The sequence below is a fragment of the Lonchura striata genome, chromosome 36 (assembly GCF_050655825.1).
Source record: "Lonchura striata isolate lonStrDom1 chromosome 36, ASM5065582v1, whole genome shotgun sequence".
NCBI lineage: Eukaryota > Metazoa > Chordata > Aves > Passeriformes > Estrildidae > Lonchura > Lonchura striata.
In genome coordinates, this window is record NC_140738.1 from 9,040,930 (window position 1) to 9,057,983 (window position 17,054).

Here is a 17,054-nt window from a genome sequence, read left to right on the forward strand (position 1 = left end):
TGGAGGACATGGCAGGGATGGGCCTGGTAGACATTTGGGGAGATCTGGGGAGGTTTGGGGACATCTGGGGAGGTTTGGAGACATTTGGGGAGTTTGGAGACATTTGGGGAGGTTTGGGGATATTTGGGGACATTTGGAGAGTTTGGGGACATTTGGGCAGGTTTGGGGACATTTGGGGAGTTTGGGGACATTGGGGACACCGGTGGGGTTGGTGACACTTGGGGAGTTTGTTCCAGTTTGGATTTTAAGGTTCTTTTTTAAAGCATTGATTAAAAAATCCAAAGCACGAATTTAAAGTCATTAAGGAACTAATTAGCCAGCTCCAATTGTTCACTGGATTTTTTTTAAAAAGCAATTTTTAAAAAGTTCCGTTTCCCATTTTATCAATTTTTCATCAAATCTTCGCTTTTGTCACGGGAGAGAGAGGGGCAAAAAAAGGAGAAAAAAATGGGGAAAAAAAGGAAAAAAAAAGGAGATTTCCTTTCCCATTGTTCCTTCATCTCCACACATCCAAATCAATAGCAGAGAGTTAGCAATGATCAATAGTAGGGAGTTATCAATAATCAATAGTGAGTTATCAATAATCAATAGCGGATTATCAATAATCAATAGCAGTGAGTTATAAAAAATCAATAGCAGATTATCAATAATCAATAGCAGTGAGTTGTCAATAATCAATAGCAGATTATCAATAATCAATAGCAGGGAGTTATCAATGATCAATAGCAGATTATCAATCAATAGCAGTGAGTTATCAATAATCAATAGCAGTGAGTTATCAATAATCGATAGCAGATTATCAATAATCAATAGCAGGGAGTTATTAATAATCAATAGCAGTGCATCATTCAATTGGCATTTTCCACAATATTACAAAGAAATCAATCCAATATTAATTATTGATTATTGATAATTGATTATTATTAACCATTACAAATAAATTTATCTGATATCAACTATTGATTATTAATTAATCAATATTGCAGAGAAATAAATTCAGTAGTAATTATTAATTCTTTATTATTACCAGCATTGCAAAGAAATAGACCCAATATCAACTATTGATTATTCATTAATCAACACTAAAAATAAGTTGATCTATTATTAATTATTAAGGATTAATTAATCAATATTACAAATAAATATATCCAATATTAATTATTAATTATTGATTATTAATAATCAATATTACAAATAAATTAATCCTATGTTATTAGTTATTTATTATTAATCAGTAGTACAAGGAAATCAATCCTATATTATTAATTATTATTAATATTACAAAGTAACAAATCCAATAGTGTTAATCAATGTTAAAAATAAAATAATCCAATATAAATTATAAATTATTAATCAATATCACAAAGGAATGAATCTATGTTATTAGATATTAGTAATTATTAATTATTAATCACTCGATATTACAAAAACTTTTATCCACTCTTCATTATTAGTTATTATTAATCAATGCTACAGAGGAATCAATCCAATGTCAATTATTTATTATTAATTAATCAATATCACAAATTAATAGTTCCAGTATTAGTTATTAATTATTGATTATTGATCAGTATCACACAGGAATCGATCCAGCATTAGTTATTCATTATTGATCAGTGTCACACAGGAATAGATCCAGCATTAGTTATTGATTATTGGTTATTGATCAGTATCACACAGGAATCGATCCAAAGCTCGTTCCCGTGTAACGTTTCCCGCTCGCCGCGAGCTCTGAAAGTGCTGATCGCAGGTCTGTAAAATCACAAACTAATCACTAATTACACAAGTTAATTAATAATAAACTAATTATTACACAAGTTAGTTAGTAATAAATAACTAAAGAAGTTAATTAGTAATGAAATAATAATTATAATAGCGATAAAATCGGAGCAATAAAAACGTGGACAATGAGGGTCAGGACACCACGAGATTATAAAAAATGAAGAATTTTGGACACCCAGGAGTTCTTGGGCACTGTGAAAACACTGATCAGTTGTTCTTGAAATGTTAAAAGTTTATTAATAATAAAATAGTTATTAAAAATATAAAATAAAAAATTAAAATAAAAAAAATAATAAAATTAAAATACAAAATAAAATCAAGAGTTATCAAAATCTGGACAATGACATTTAGGCAACCACAAGGCGATAAAAAGAAAATCATTTGGGATGCCCGGATGTTTTTGGGCACCGTGAAAAATGCCAGTCTGGTTCTTTAAAATATTTTAAAAATTACTGATTCAAACAAGTTAATTAGTAATAGAATAGTTATAAAAATAGCAATAAATAGGAGTAATAAAAATTTGGACAATGAGGGTCAAAGCACCACGAGATGATAAAAAATGAAGAATTTTGGACATCCAGGAGTTTTTGGGCACTGTGGAAAATAACAATCAGTTGTTTTTTAAATTTTAAAAGTTTATTAGTAATAAAATAGTGAGTAAAAAAAAAAAAACAAACAAACCAAAAAATAATAAAATACTAAATAAAATCAGAGTAATAAAAATGTGGACAATGAGGATGAGAACACCACAAGATGATAAAAAATGAATTTTGGACATCCAGGAGTTCTTGGGCACTGTGAAAAGCACCACTCGCTGGTTTTTGAAATTTAAAAATTTACAAATTCAAAAAGTTAATTAGTAACAAAATAGTTATAAAAATAGCAATGAAATCGGAGCAATAAGAATCTGGACAATGAGGGTCAGGACGATGACAAGACAATAAAAAGTGAAGAATTTCGGACATCCGGATGTTTTTGGGCACTGTGGAAAACACCAGTCAGTTGGTTTTTAAAATTGTAAAGGTTTATTAGTAATAAAACAGTTAGTAAAAAACCAGCAATTAAATCAGAGCAATAACAATGTGGACAATGAGGTCAGGACAGTGACAAGACAATAAAAAGCGAGGGATTACGGACGTCCGGATGTTTTGGGCACTGAGCTGCCAAAGCCACGCCTTGAACAAGGAATAACCCAAAAGCAGCAGCCTGTTGCATATTCATCGATCTCATGCATGATGCATCAATCCTGTCCAGCCACAGAGCCCGGAGCAGTGGCAGCCTCTTCTCAATCCCGCGGCGCCCGCAGGGCTGAGCGGGGCACGGAGAGTGAATTTCCTTTAATCAGGGAGCCCTTGTGGCAGCACATTGCTCTGCCTCCCAGCATTTTCCACAGAGGAGCACAGAGGGAAACGAAAGAGAAAACAATTTCTGTTTCTGCTCCTTGTTTTAGTATGTGGAACGAGTTTGGAGAATTGTTTACCAATTTGTTACCCAAATTGTTGCTGGGTTGGGTTCTGGTGAGGATCGTTTGAGCCTGGGGCCAATCCAACCCACCTGGGGCTGGAATCTCAGAGAGGGTCACGAGTTGTGAGGAGTTAGATTTGGGAGTTAGAAAAAGCAGGTTTGTAGTTTTAGTGTCTCCTTTAAACAGTATATTAATAGAAAAAGTGGGTTTGTAATTTAGTATCTCCTTTAAATAGTATATTAATAGAAAAAGTGGGTTTGTAGTTTTAGTATCTCATTTAAACAGTATATTAATGTATATTAGTATAGTTCTAATAAGGAAACCATTCATCCTTCTGAGCTGGAGTCAGGCATCGTCATTTCTTCCCCCTGGCTCGCCTGCATTTACAATGAGCCGTAAATTCTTTTTCTCTGGAAGATTTCGGTGTCCTGCGGCTGCCGTCCCGGTGCAAGTACCTCATTCCTTTCTTCCCACGCACAGAGTTTCTATTTTAACCACAAAAGCTCCGTTTTAACCACAAATCTGCATTTACCCTACCATTAAAATGTTAATACAGCACTACTAATCAATGTAACATAATATAAATCCTATTCAATTTAATACTTGCAAAAGCCAACCATAAAATATGCATTTTTCACAGAGGACATCCCGAGGCTGCTGCAGGGACAGCGATGTCACCACTGTGACGTCTCGGGGACGGTGACATCCTCAGGGACATCGCTGCTGTCACTTCTCCCCCCTCCCCTCCCCACACTGGATTTGAGACGAATTCGGGGAATTTTCTGGGAATTTTCATTGCAATTGTCCCAAATGCTGATGGGAATTCCTGGGGTGACGTCACTGGGGACACTTGGGGACATTCTGAGGACGCTCTGGGGACACTGATGGGGGTGGCGGTGGGTCAGGGGCTGAATGAGCCCCTCGGTGCCTTGCAGCAGAGCCGGGTTATAAATGACAATAGAATAATCAGCTTTTGAAATTCTGTATTGCCTTCTGCACGTTGTTATTGAGCACGAGGATTTTGCTGTGGTACTTGATATTGATATTGATTACTGATAATTCCTTGCAGCTGCTCGCTGGTAAAATAAAATCGATCCGTTTATGTGTGCAGTGTATAACAAATTTACTGCTAGAGTAATAAACAGATATTATATCATAGGCCTTAAGAGATTAAAAATAGATAAACATTAAATAGATCAATAATAAATACTGGAATAGAGACTATGTAATGTTAAAATGCTTTTGTGTGACTGACTCAGGTGTAAAACAATTCCGGTGTTTCCCACATCTGCGGACCAGCCTCACCAGGTGATACCAGTGACACAAAGCTCAGAAGAATTTATGAATTTATCAGGGGGTCTGAAACAACAGGGTGGAACCATGAGAAGAAATCAAAAACATCGACTTAATCTACAGAATGTCCTGCAGACAAGTCAGAGGTGAGACCCAAACACGAGTTCCTGGGACACCCAAACGTCCCGGGAGTGTTTGAATAATGTCAAAACTCAGGAGTGTGTTCCTGGCCCTGCAGTGGAACCGGATCCGGAGAACGAAGGGTTAAGTTGAGGGCCAGTTCTTTGGCCAAGCCCCAAAACCCTTTTTTATCCCTGATTAAACTTTGTTTAGTAATCCCTTAGTGAACTTTGTTTTTCACACCCCGCTGGGATTTGGGGGGGCCGGGGGGGTCCCTGGACAGCCCCCGCTGCTGAACACTGACCCCCCCTCACCGAGCACCGGGACCCCCCAAAAACCGCACCCGCACCCCTTCAGTGCCCCCGACCCCCCCGAGCACCGGGCCCGGACCCCCCTTTGTGCCCCCCACCCTTCACGGGGGTTCCTCCCCCTCCCCTTTGACCCCCCAGAACCGCGGGACCCCCGGGAACAGCGCCGGGACCGGGGGGGCCCAGGGATGTGAGAATTGGATTCGTAAAGGATTCCCAAATCCTGGCAGAAAGCTCACACTGCCTTGGACTTGTCCATGCAAACTCTGAGATTTTATTGTGCCAGCGAGCAGCTGCAAGGAATTATCAATAATCAATATCAGTATGAGCACCTGAGCAAAATGCTGGGGGTCAATAGGAACCTGCAAAAGGCAATAGAGAAATGCCAAACCCAACAGAAAAAACAGGAAAATGCAAAAGGCAGCAGGGGAATGCAAAAGCCTTCTGAGTGCTCTCACAATGGCCCCAGGTGCGGCTGGTAACGTCATCCCAGAAACTCCCATCAGCATGTGGGACAATGCCCATGAAAATTCCCAGAAAATTCTCCAAATTGGTCTCAGATCCCGCACGAGGAGGGGACTGGTGAGGCCAGCGCTGTCCACCAGGATGTCACTGTCCCTGATGCCATCAGAGCGGTGCCATCGCTGCAGCAGCCTGGGGAGATCCTCCACGGCTTTTTGGCACCGCTGGGCCAGGGCGCGCCTGCTGGGGCCACCGGGGCCGCCGGAGCCACCACAGGGACTCAAGAGGAGGTCCAGGATGTCCCCAAGTGTCCCCAGCAGGTGATCCTTGCCCAGGCAGGCACTGGCATCCCACAGCTTCTCAAACTCGGCCACTTCGGCCATCAAGGCCTCAGGGACATCGGGGGACGCCTTCTTTGTCCCCTCCAGGATGGCCTCGATGTCCCCGAGCCGGCGCTGCAGCTCCTCGGGGAACCACCTGCCTCCTTCACACTCTTCCACCAAGCGCTCCAGCGGCCCCAGGGCCACCTGTGCCCAATGTCCCCTTCTGGTGGCCACCATGGCTTGGCTGCTGGCCACCACGGCCTCTCCCACGGCCTCGTTGGTGGCCGCAGCCACCTGGGCCTTGTGCTGGCCCTGCCGAGGCCCTCTTTTCCCTGCCCAGGGCCACCTTCAGCTGCTGGGCTGTGGCCACCAGGCTGCTCCCAGCTGTCCTCCTGCGGGTGGCCACGTTCTGCAGGTCCCCGGCCCGGATGGCAGCGATGGCCGCGTCCCAGCGGGCGTCGCGGAGCTCGGTGGCATCCCAGGCCAGCAGGGCCCGGCTGTCCTCGAGCCTGACCACCAACTCCTGCCAGGCCCAGGCCGCAGCTCTCACATCGGCCCAGGTGGCCCTGGGGTGGCCACAAGCACGGCCAGGGCCTGGCCCAGAGAGGGGACACCACGGTGGCCCAGGGAGGTGACACCGCCCTGCTCCAGGGTCTCACGGAGACTCCAGGTGAAGTTCCTCAGGTTCCCGTGCAGGGACTCTGGGGACATGAGCTGCTGCTCGTCCCTCTGTAACCTGGTCACGGTGGCTGCCACCTCACCCAGGGTGGCACCACATTCACCAGTGACTCTAGCTGGTACAGGTACACCTGGGGAGGGGACAGGGGAGGTGTCAGGGACCTGGTGGCACTTGTGGCCTCCTGCGGTGGTCCCTGTGTCCTCCCAGGGTCCCCTTTGTCCCCTCCTGAGGGCTCTGATGTCCCTCTGTCCCTTTGTCACCCCCTCATCCCCTCTGTCACACCCCTGCCACCCCCCACTGTCCCCTCTTCTTGCCCAGGGAGCATTAAACTGTGTCTGTGTCTCCCACAGTTTCTGCTCAGTCAGGCCTCAGATATCGGGCCCCCTTATCAGCTCCATTGCTTTTCTCTCTGTTTTATTCCCCATACGGGGACACCAGGGCTCTGCCCCACGGGGGTCACTGGGGATCATCCAGCTTGGATCCTCCCATGGGGGATGGAGCTGCAGCAGCGCACCAAGCTCTTCCCTCACTCCAAGCTCTTCCCTCACTCGGGGCACTCACAGGGCTTCCCTTAGTGGTGCCTCCGTTGGTGTTTGGTCAAGGTTGATCTCTGTATGAAGCTCTTCCCACACTTCCCACACTCGTAGGGCCTCTCCCCGGTGTGGATGCGCCGGTGCACGGTGAGGTCGGAGTTGTGCTTGAAGCCCTTCCCGCAGTCAGGGCAGCGGAAGGGCCTCTCCTCGGTGTGACTCCGCTCATGACTTAGGACATCGGAGCTGGTCCGAAACCTCTTCCCACACTGGGGACACTCGTAGGGCCTCTCCCCAGTGTGGATGCGTTGGTGTGTTCTCAGGTCTGAGCTCCACCCAAAGCTCTTCCCACATTCCAAGCACTCATAGGGCCGTTCCCCATTGTGGATAACCTGGTGCTGGATCAGGCCAGACATGCGTATGAAGCTCTTCCGACACTTCCCACACTCGTAGGGCCTCTCCCCGGTGTGGATGCGCCGGTGCACGGTGAGGCTGGAGTTGCGGTTGAAGCCCTTCCCGCAGTCGGGGCAGAGGAAGGGCCTCTCCTCTGTGTGAATCCGCTCATGTCTGAGGAGAGTGGAGCTTCTCTGAAACCTCTTCCCACACTCCCCACACTCATAGGGCCTCTCCCCAGTGTGGATCCTCTGGTGCTCGATCAGGTTGGATCTCCACCTGAAACCCTTCCCACATTCCAAGCACTTGTGGGGCTTCTCCCTGCCATGAGGCTTCTCCACCAGCTCCGAGCTCCGCCTGGATCTCCGCCCGCCTTCCTGGCTCAGGGGGACTCTTTCCTCCCCACAGCTCCCTGGGCTGGGTTTGCAGCTCCTCCTCCTGCAGCATCTCTGGGGCTTTTCCTCCTCCTCCATCCAGCCACACCCTGGAAATGACAAATCCTGGTTTGGGGAAAGAACAAGAGGAGAGCACCTTGGAATGCAGGTTCCACCTTGCCCAAGTTCATCTCAGGAAGTCATTGGGAATCTTGTGTCTGTAAGAACCACCAAAACACCAAGATTCAGCCCAAACACACCACAAACTTCAAGACACAGATGAAAAACTCCCCAAACATCACAAGTCAGCAAAACCTCCTCCAAAACATAAAGATTCAGCTGCCACATAAAACCAAAGCACCAACATTTAACCCAAGAAAGCTCAGAAACACCAAGATTCACCCCCTGAAAATCGTGGATACCCCTCCACAGTCACCCGCTGCATGTGGGGGGAACAGCACTCCTGGGGCTGGGGGGAGGCTGCAGACACAGGGAGGGGTGGAACCTTCTGCTGCTTCCTCTTTCTGCTCCTCCTCCTCCTCCTCCTCGTCACTCCTCATTCTCACACGCCTCTTCCTCCTGCTATTCCTCCTTCTCCTGCACAATCCCATCTTCTGCCACCTGCATCGTTTGACCATTTTGTTCCTCAAGCCTGCTTCTCCTTCCCTTCTCCTCCTGCCCCCAGGCCCAGCACCCACTGCCGGCTCCCTCTTCCCCCCAGCCCCACAGCATCCCAGCGCAGGGGCAGGGATGGAGCTGGGGCAGGTCGGGCTGGGGCAGCGCTGGGCTCTCGGCCGCTCCCGCCCGCACTCGGTCCCCACTGCAGCCGCTCCCGCCAGGACAGCGCGGGGGGGCCCGGCCTTGGCGCTGCCCCACTCCCACCTCCCCAAATTCCCCTCGCGGGGCCATGGGGCCGAGGGGGGGCGCAGGTGGGTCCAGGTGGGGAACGCGGGGAGCTGCGAGTCTGCCTGGCAACTGGTGAGTCATCAGCGCCGCGGGCTCTGATTGGCTGAGCTCTGCCCGAGCCCTGGGGCTGCAGCACAGAGGGGACACCCTGCTCCAGGGGGGATGTCCCACAAACGGGGGACCCCATGGAAGGAACCACAGGAAAGTGTCTTTACAAATAGATGCTCTAAAGCTGCTCAGAGATAGGGCCAGTGATCTGTACATAAGGAAGTGACAGGAGACACCATCAGTTTCAGAAAATGTTATTAACTGATGACACAGACTGCTCCTCAGACAAGGTCCTGCTCAATTAATGAACTTCCAGAAGAACAACAAAGCCTTAACAGAGCCATGAATATCATCTGCTGTGCAATAGTGGGGTGCATATTAATGGGGGTATACAGTAGGTGGATTGGGATGTCTGTAGCTCTCAAGTACTTCAGCCAACACAGAAAGGGAAAGGGAGATGCAGCCGGGAAAATTAGGATGAAAAGGAGGCTCTGTCATCTAATACTTAGAGAGATCCGATGGGGAATGTCCCATGGCCTCTCCCTTTTATTAGTAATGAAATTATTTTACAGGACTCCTCTGTCTGCTTTGTGGACAGAAACCTCTGGCAATGTCAATTTTCCCGCACATCCTGGGGCTCATCCCGAATTCCTTCCACCCTCCGGGGCGGCGGGCAGGGAGTGCAGCTGAAGGTGCCTCACCCACTTTGGGTGATCGGCTCCCTTGGCTGGTGGTGGCACCGGAGATTGATTTGGGACCCGGGAGTGACCAGGAGACAGACCAGTGACACATCGGGGGGTCTGTGAAGAGTCAGCAGGGAGAGAGCACTGAAAATCTCATCAGTGAGTGCCCTGGGATCCTCGGGGAGTGAACATGGCAGGGCACCCATGGAGGGGAGAAAAGGGAAAGCCAGGGAGGGGTCCTGGCCAAAGGGATGATGATCCCAAAATGTCTCTGAAGGGTCCCTTGGGAGAATGCTGAGGTAGTTTGCACATTCCCCCAGAGGTAATTAAGGACATGGACACCCAGGGAGGAAATAAGGGAAATGGAGAAGGCATTTGGAAAACAAGGGAATGGAGGGTGTTGGTGTGCTGGGAAGGGATCGGGTGAAGGGGAGTGTGCAGCAATATCATTACAGCAAGAAGCAGCAGGAGGAATCTAAGTGGTAAGAAAAAGGATGACGGAAAAGAGGAGAAGGAGAAAAATACTCAGGATTGGGATGATTTTCAGCAGGGTCTTATCCTCACATTTGCCAGCTGATGCAGATCCTTTCCATCCCCGGTTTCCAGGAGAGGAAAAGCAGGAGGTGAGGATGCCAGGGGTTTCTCTGTGCTGGCAGCGGCAGCACCGGGCGCAGAGGTGCGGCACCGGGAGCACGGGCTGGGGCCTGTGGGGAGCTGCGGGGCCGGGCCGGGGCAGAAGAAGCCCTGCAGCACTTGGGCACAAGGGCACAGCAGCTGAAGGCAAGAAGGGATGAGCAAAAGGCCAAGCTGAAGGCAAAGGCCACGGCAGAGTTCCCACAGCCCCTGAGGGATCAACCCCAGGGCCCAAGGGGGCCCCAGCACCCAGGGGATGACGGGGTCGGCCACAAGCACCTGGCAGAGGCATTGCCCTCCTGGCCAGGGCAGAGCCCACCCAAACAGCCCCTGGGAAGGAGTCAGGGCTCCAGCTGCAGCCCACAAGGACACTGCAAGCACAGACAGCAGCACCCTCAGCAGGAGCAAGTCCACCCCTGCATGGACATGGATTGGCAGGGCGCTCTGAGCTCCCATCCCACTGGGGACCCACCACACTGGAGCCCTGGAGAACGCTCAGTCTTCGTCTGAAAATGGAGAAAATGTGTTTGTGGATGGCTCTTCAGGGGCAGCAGAAGGGAAAAGAGTTCCAAGACACGCTGTTATTGAGGAAAGGGAATCAGACAAAGCGCAGGTTACCCCCCATGGTCAGCTCAACCGGCACAGCTGTGTGTGCTTGTAAGAGCCTGGCACTGAAATGCCCTGAGCAGGAAGGCTTCAATATCTTCTGGTGACACCATCTCACCTAACAGGGGGGCAAAAGCAATTCTGACTGCTCAGCAACCACTGGATCACTTATTAAGGCATCTCTAAAAGAAATAATTCCAATAAAAGGGATTGTAGAAGCAACAAACTCAGACAGCAGAACTCATTTTACAGGAAAAATCCTCCAGGGGGTTATGGCAGCTTTAAAAATACAATGGGACCTCCATAACCCCTGGCACCCCCAGAGCTCAGGCTGGGTACAAAGAATGAAAGGGGAAAGAAAGAAACACCTTTGGAAGCTGGGGATAGAGACCAAGATGCCATGGGTACGGCTTTTGCCATTGGCTTGGGTAAGAAGAAGAGCCAGACCAAGGGCAGATATTCAATTCTCTCCCTTGCAAATGATCTCGGGAATTCCTTACCCTGGGAATTCTCCACCTAGTGCAGGGTGGAGATAAGGGATGCACATTTAAAGCAGTCTGTGGCCAGAATCCTGTCTCTGGTGCAATCTCTCCCCCAGGAAGCTGGGCTGGCACAGAGCCTGCCTTGGCACTTTGCTGCTGCCAACAACCAAGCAGGACATGGGCTCTGCCTAAGGAGTGCAAAGCAGCACCACTGCTGGCCAAGTGGCGTGGCCCATGCCATGTCTGGAGTCCAGGTGTTGATCATCAGGTGCTGACCATCGCATAAACGGCCCAAGACGGATATCATGGAAATCCTCAGACAAATACATGTGAATGCAGCGCTCCTGTGAAATCTCATCAGGGATTCACCTACTCCGGACACTGAATTATTCCTCCTCATCACCAAAAAAGAAAATCTTATTAACCTATGGACTCTGAATAGAAGAAAAGACTGATTGCCGAAATTTTGGCCTCAGGCGGAATTTTCCCTATAAAAACCGCTTGGGCCAGGATGGAAGTGTGCGGGCATAGGGGAAAACCTCTCCTGAGGCTGACTCCTTGTTACACACCCAGGGCTGATTCCCAGGCTCGGCACTGTCTTTTTCCATGGCTGGTGAGATAGAATTTGACCACCAATAATTTTTTTTTTTTTTTAATCTGGCTGAATAAATTCTCATTTATAAAAATCCCTCTGCCCACTCCAAACATCTGCTGTCACTGTCTGTGCTGTACAGGGTGTATCAGAGCACTGGGGTTTTTGCTCCAACAAGTTCAGGGAAATCAGCTGGAATTCAAGTATATGATGATGAAATTAGAAAACAGCGATCAATTGATGCAGCCCCAGATTGAGAGAGCACCCACAATGGGGAAAAGTTGAACGGCCACCAGAACAAATCCTACAACACCATGGACCAGCCCCTGGGAACCCCAACAAATTTGTTAAAAATGCATGTTATATGGCTCTATGCAGATAGTTACTATATGTATTATGTTATTTAGATTAATTGTGCTGTATAACATTTTAATAGTATGGTAAATGTAGCTTTGTAGATAAAATGAAGCTTTAGTTGTTCAAAGATAAACTATGTATGGGGGGGGGGGGTTTAAGGAATGAGATACTCGCTTCAAGGAACACCTAAATTTTCCAGAGAAGAGCAATTTATGGTTTTCTTATTAGAAGAAGCTAATTTCATTACTTCACGCTAACACTGGAAGACCCCGTGGGGATTAAAGGAAACAGCTGACATACAACAGACAAGAGTTTCATGCTTTAAATAGAATGTATGCATAACCATGAAGGATATACAAATATGCAATAGTGTATTGTTTTAAGGGTGATTCCTTTGTTAACAAGGTATACTCCTCTTGCCTTAAGTGCCCAAGAGCATCTGGACCTCAGTAATTCTTTACTTTTTATTATCTTGTAATTCTCCTAACTCTAAATTTTTTATTACTCTAGTCGTATTCCTATGTTTTTCAACATTTTATTATTATTAAACTTTTAAATTTTAAAAACCAAATGATTGGCATTTTTCAGAAAATCCTATAAGGAGACAGAGAACCCATTTATCACTACAATGGCATCATTAGATTACAAGCTGTCCTCAGAATAAGAACCAACCAGACAGCTCCAGCTCCTGACCTTCCTGCTGACCAAGCCACTGAAAGAGGAACACAACATTTCACCAGGGGATGGGAGCAGATTATCTCTTAGCAGAAAAAGCAGGAGTTTGTGGAAAACTAAATTACTCAAACTGCTCTTGGCAAGGAGATGAAAAAGGAAAAGTGCTGAAAAAGATAAGAAAGGAAATAGGAGAGTAGTTTATGTATTGGTCCAAACACAGAAAGGATGGGAATGGGACATGGTTTCGTGGCTCCCCAGCACACAAGGGGTTAAACGAATGCTGCTTCTCCTCTTCTGTGCTGCAGCAACTCTCATCTTTTTACCATGCTCCACACCTTGGCAGTGCAGCTCATCCAGCAGCTGAGCCAGGGCATGCAGGTGGCAGCCAGGCCTCCTGATCCACAAACGGCTACAAAAGGACAGGGAATGAGGGCACCGAGAATAATCCCAAAACCAAAGAGGACCCGGGAAGGACAAAACAGAGTCAAGGAGTGAATCTGCCTGGAGATAGGGCCAGGCACTTGTAGATAAGGAAGCAACGAAAGAAACCATCAGTTCCAATAAATGTTAGAAATTGACCCAGAGAGCTGCTCAAAGTCCCGCTACATTCCCGAACTTCGAGGAGAAGAACAAAGACTTAACAGAGCCATGAATATCGGCTGTTCTACAAAAGGAGGGTGCACATTAACGAGGACAGGCAGCAGGCGCCTCGGGAAGTCGGAACCTTCCAAGGAACTCAGCCGGTGGGCAGAGGCAGAGGGAGATGCGGCCGGGAAAATGAGGATAAAAAGGAGGCTGCGGACTACAGCCACGGCAGAGAGCGCACGGCAAATGCCCCACGGCCTCTGCCCCTGCTCGGCAATAAAGTCACTTTGACAGGACTCCTCGCTCTCCTCCGGGCACACGAACCTCCGGCGACGGGAATTTCCCCGCCCGCTCCCGGCCGCGGGGCAGCCCCTCTGTCCTACCCACAGCAGCCGGGCCGAGCCAGCGCTGCTCCGGCAGCGGCTCCTGCCCGGCCCCGGCGGGAAGGAGACCGCGGGCAGCCGCTCCCGCAGCGCCCTCAGCCCGGGGCCGGCACGGGCCGGACACGGCACCGGCGAGCCGCCGGAGCCCCCTGCCGCCCCCTCCGCCCGCAGCCGGCCCCGAGCCCCCGCAGAGCCCAGCGCGGCTCCCACCTGCGCCGGGGCCGCCTCCGAGCTCCGCCGCCGCCGCCTCACCGCGCTCCGGCCGCTGCCGCCGCTGCCGGGCCCGCACAGCCGCTCGGCCAATGGCGGCGCTGCGCGGCCACGGCCGCCCTCAGCCCGCCGCCGGGGCCGCGCCGCGCCCCGCTCCCACCAATCAGCGCGCCGCAACCGCGACTGACGGCACCGGCGGCCAATGGCAGCGAGCTCGGGGCGGGCTCTGCGCACGGCCCCGCCTCGCCCCGCGCTCTCGGCGCCCCCGGGCTGCGTGAGGGGAAAGCCGGCGATGAGGAACAGCCCCGGCACGGGCCCGGCCCGAGCCGGGATTGAGCTGCCCACACAAACAAACTTCTCCGCGCCTCCCGCCACGGCTTTCCCGGCCCTGCGCCTCCCGTGCCTCCGCCTCTGCGGGAAGCCCAGGAGCCTCACTTCTCCTGCCCCTCGTTAGCGCATCAGTGCTTCGCTTTGATTTCCCCCGAAAAGGGAAACCTGCCCCAAGCCCTGTGGGTGGGTGGGGCAGGGGAGAGATTTCTGGCAGAAAACTCCAAAGACTCGGAGCAGGAGAAGGAGAAGTCAGTGCAGAGCCTTAAATGCAGCTTTCCCCACGCCTCCCTGCTCCCAGCTGCGGGATCTCTGCATCCCCATGGACCTGCAGGGGATCTCCGCAGCCCCATTGTAATATGTGTTATGGAATAATTTGTGCTTATGAAAAATATACATCAAGTCTGTTGTGCCTCTAGAAAAAGAATCTTCAAGTTTTAAATGAGCAGTGGCTGCAGCCGTGGCTGGAGAAACCACAGTTGGCAGGGAAAGAAAGACCTAATTTACAAATGAAAAAAGGTAGCTCGGTGCAGAGATGGGCCCTTTCCGGGGAAAATCCAGGAGACACCCAACGTTTAACCCCTGGTCTGCCGGGGAGCCAAGAAACCGTGTCCCATTCCCATCCTTTCCATGCTTGGACCAATACAGAAACTGCTTTCCTATTTCCTTAATTATCTTTTTCAACACTTTCCCCTTGTCATCTCTTTGCCAACATCAGTCTGAGTAATTTAGTTTTCCACAAACTGCTTTTTTTTCTGCTAACAGATAATCTGATCCCATCCCCTGGTGAAATGTTGTGTTCCTCATTTCAGTGGCTTGGTCGGCAGGAAGGTCAGGAGCTGGAGCTGTCTGGTTGGTCCTTATTCGGAGGACAGCTCGTAATCAAATGATGCCATTGAAATGATAAATTGTTTCTCTGTCTCCTGATAGGAATTTGTGAAAAATGCCAATCACTTGGTTTTTAGAATTTTAAAAGTTTAATAATATTAAAATGGTGAAAAAAATAGGAATATAATTAGACTAATAAAAATTTAGAGTTAGGACAATTACAAGACAATAAAAAGGAAAGAATATCTGAGGTCCAGATGCTCTCAGGCACTTAAGCCAAGAGGAATGTACCTTGTGAATGAAGAAATCACCCCTAAAACAATACACTGTTGCATATTCATATATGCTTCATGGTTATGCATGCATTATATTTGAAACAAAAAACTCTGTCTGTTGTATGTCAACTGCTTTCTTTAATTCCCACGGGGTCTTCGAGTCTGAGCAAGGCATGAAGAAATCAGCTTCTTCTAATAAGAAAACCATAAATTGCTCTTCTCTGGAGAATTTGCATGTTCCTTGAAGTGAGTATCTCATTCCTTAAACCACCCCCCAACACACACATGCATATTTTCTCTTTTAACTACTAAAGCTTAATTTTATCTACAAAGCTACATTTACCATACTGTTATATGTAGCAGATATAATTGGTGCCATTTCTAGTATGATATATGTGATATTGAATATTTGTTAATTTGTTAGAACACTGTAACACTCTACACGTTTGTATAAGCATTCCCCCCCACCCTCGCAGGTGAGACCAGGTGTATATTGGAAACTGATTTACAAGTAAGAAGGTGTGGCTCCCCAGGAGATGGGCCATGGCTGGGGAGATGCAGGAACCCCCGGTGCTGATCCTTGCCTGAAGGACCTGAGATGGATATCATGGAAATCCTTGGGCAGACACAGGTGAATGCAGCGTTCCCTCCCGTAAATTTCATCAAGGGATTCAACAAACTCCAGACACTGAATTGTTCTCCCTCATCACCAAAGCAGAAAATCTTATTAACATGTGGACTCTGAAGAGAAGACTGACTGCCGAAATCTTGGCCTCAGGCAGAATTTTCCCTATAAAAACCGCTTTTGCCAGGATGGAGGTGTGTGGGCTTAGAGGAAAACCTCTGCTGAGGCTGACTCCTTGTTGCACACCCAGGGCCGACCCCGGGCTCGGCTCTGTTCTTTCCTTGTGGCTGGCCTAGATAGAATTTGATTGCGAAATAAATATTTTATTTTTTCATATTAATTTGGCTGGACAAATTTTCATTTATAACAGTTGTAACACATAAAAGGAAGAATCCCCATTTCTTCCACCATCCCATCCTCAATACATTACCCCACCAGTTAGTTTTTAACATTGTTTTCCCATTTTTGGATTGGTGTCTGGGCTGTTTTTTTCTAGGATGACCTCCCCGTTGTCATCTATTTTCAACAGTCTGATATATTAAACTTTCTACAAACACCCCCTTCATTAGCCAATAAACAGTCTAAAGCCAACCTATTCTGATACACTGTAGTTTTTCCCCATTTTGCCTGCAGGTACTTAATTTGGATGGGTCTGTGGCTGTTGACATGGGTGTGTGTACCAAAAAGGAACTTTGGTTTCTTTCCATGTGATACTTTCTGTAGCATTTGTGACACGATCTTGCTGCTATCTCAGAAGGGAAAAGACAACAAATGAGAGACAGAAACAGGAATGACAGAGGTCTGGCATGGCTTATACCCCCACCTCCCCTGCCTGTGGGGTTGCTGCCCACAGCAGGTACGTGTGATCTTCTCGCTGATGACTACAGTGCTCAATCCAGGCTTGCCCTCTGTTTCCCTTGTCACTCCTTTTTGCTGATTTTTCTATGCAAGTCCTTTTCAACACTCCTTTGGTGTGTTTTGGTGTTGCCCATTTTAGATGTGATAGTCCATTCCTCACGTTTCTTCACAAGTCCTCTGCCTCTGTTTCCCACTTTCTCTAACAACCTGAATACCACCTTCTTTCAACTACTCAAAAAGTCCTTTCTCTCA

The 17,054-nt window shown here is 48.3% G+C and overlaps 1 protein-coding gene across 1 annotated transcript; it reads right to left on the minus strand.

The window, feature by feature from the left end:
* Positions 1 to 476: 476 nt before the first annotated feature.
* LOC146764121 (uncharacterized) lies at positions 477 to 8,179 on the minus strand. Its single transcript, XM_085565618.1, has 2 exons — positions 6,994 to 8,179; positions 477 to 3,732 (listed from the first exon to the last, which is right to left on the minus strand). The coding sequence occupies exon 1, from the start codon at positions 7,826 to 7,828 to the stop codon at positions 7,004 to 7,006; it is 825 nt and encodes a 274-aa protein (XP_085421744.1). The 5' UTR covers positions 7,829 to 8,179; the 3' UTR covers positions 477 to 3,732; positions 6,994 to 7,003.
* Positions 8,180 to 17,054: the final 8,875 nt, after the last annotated feature.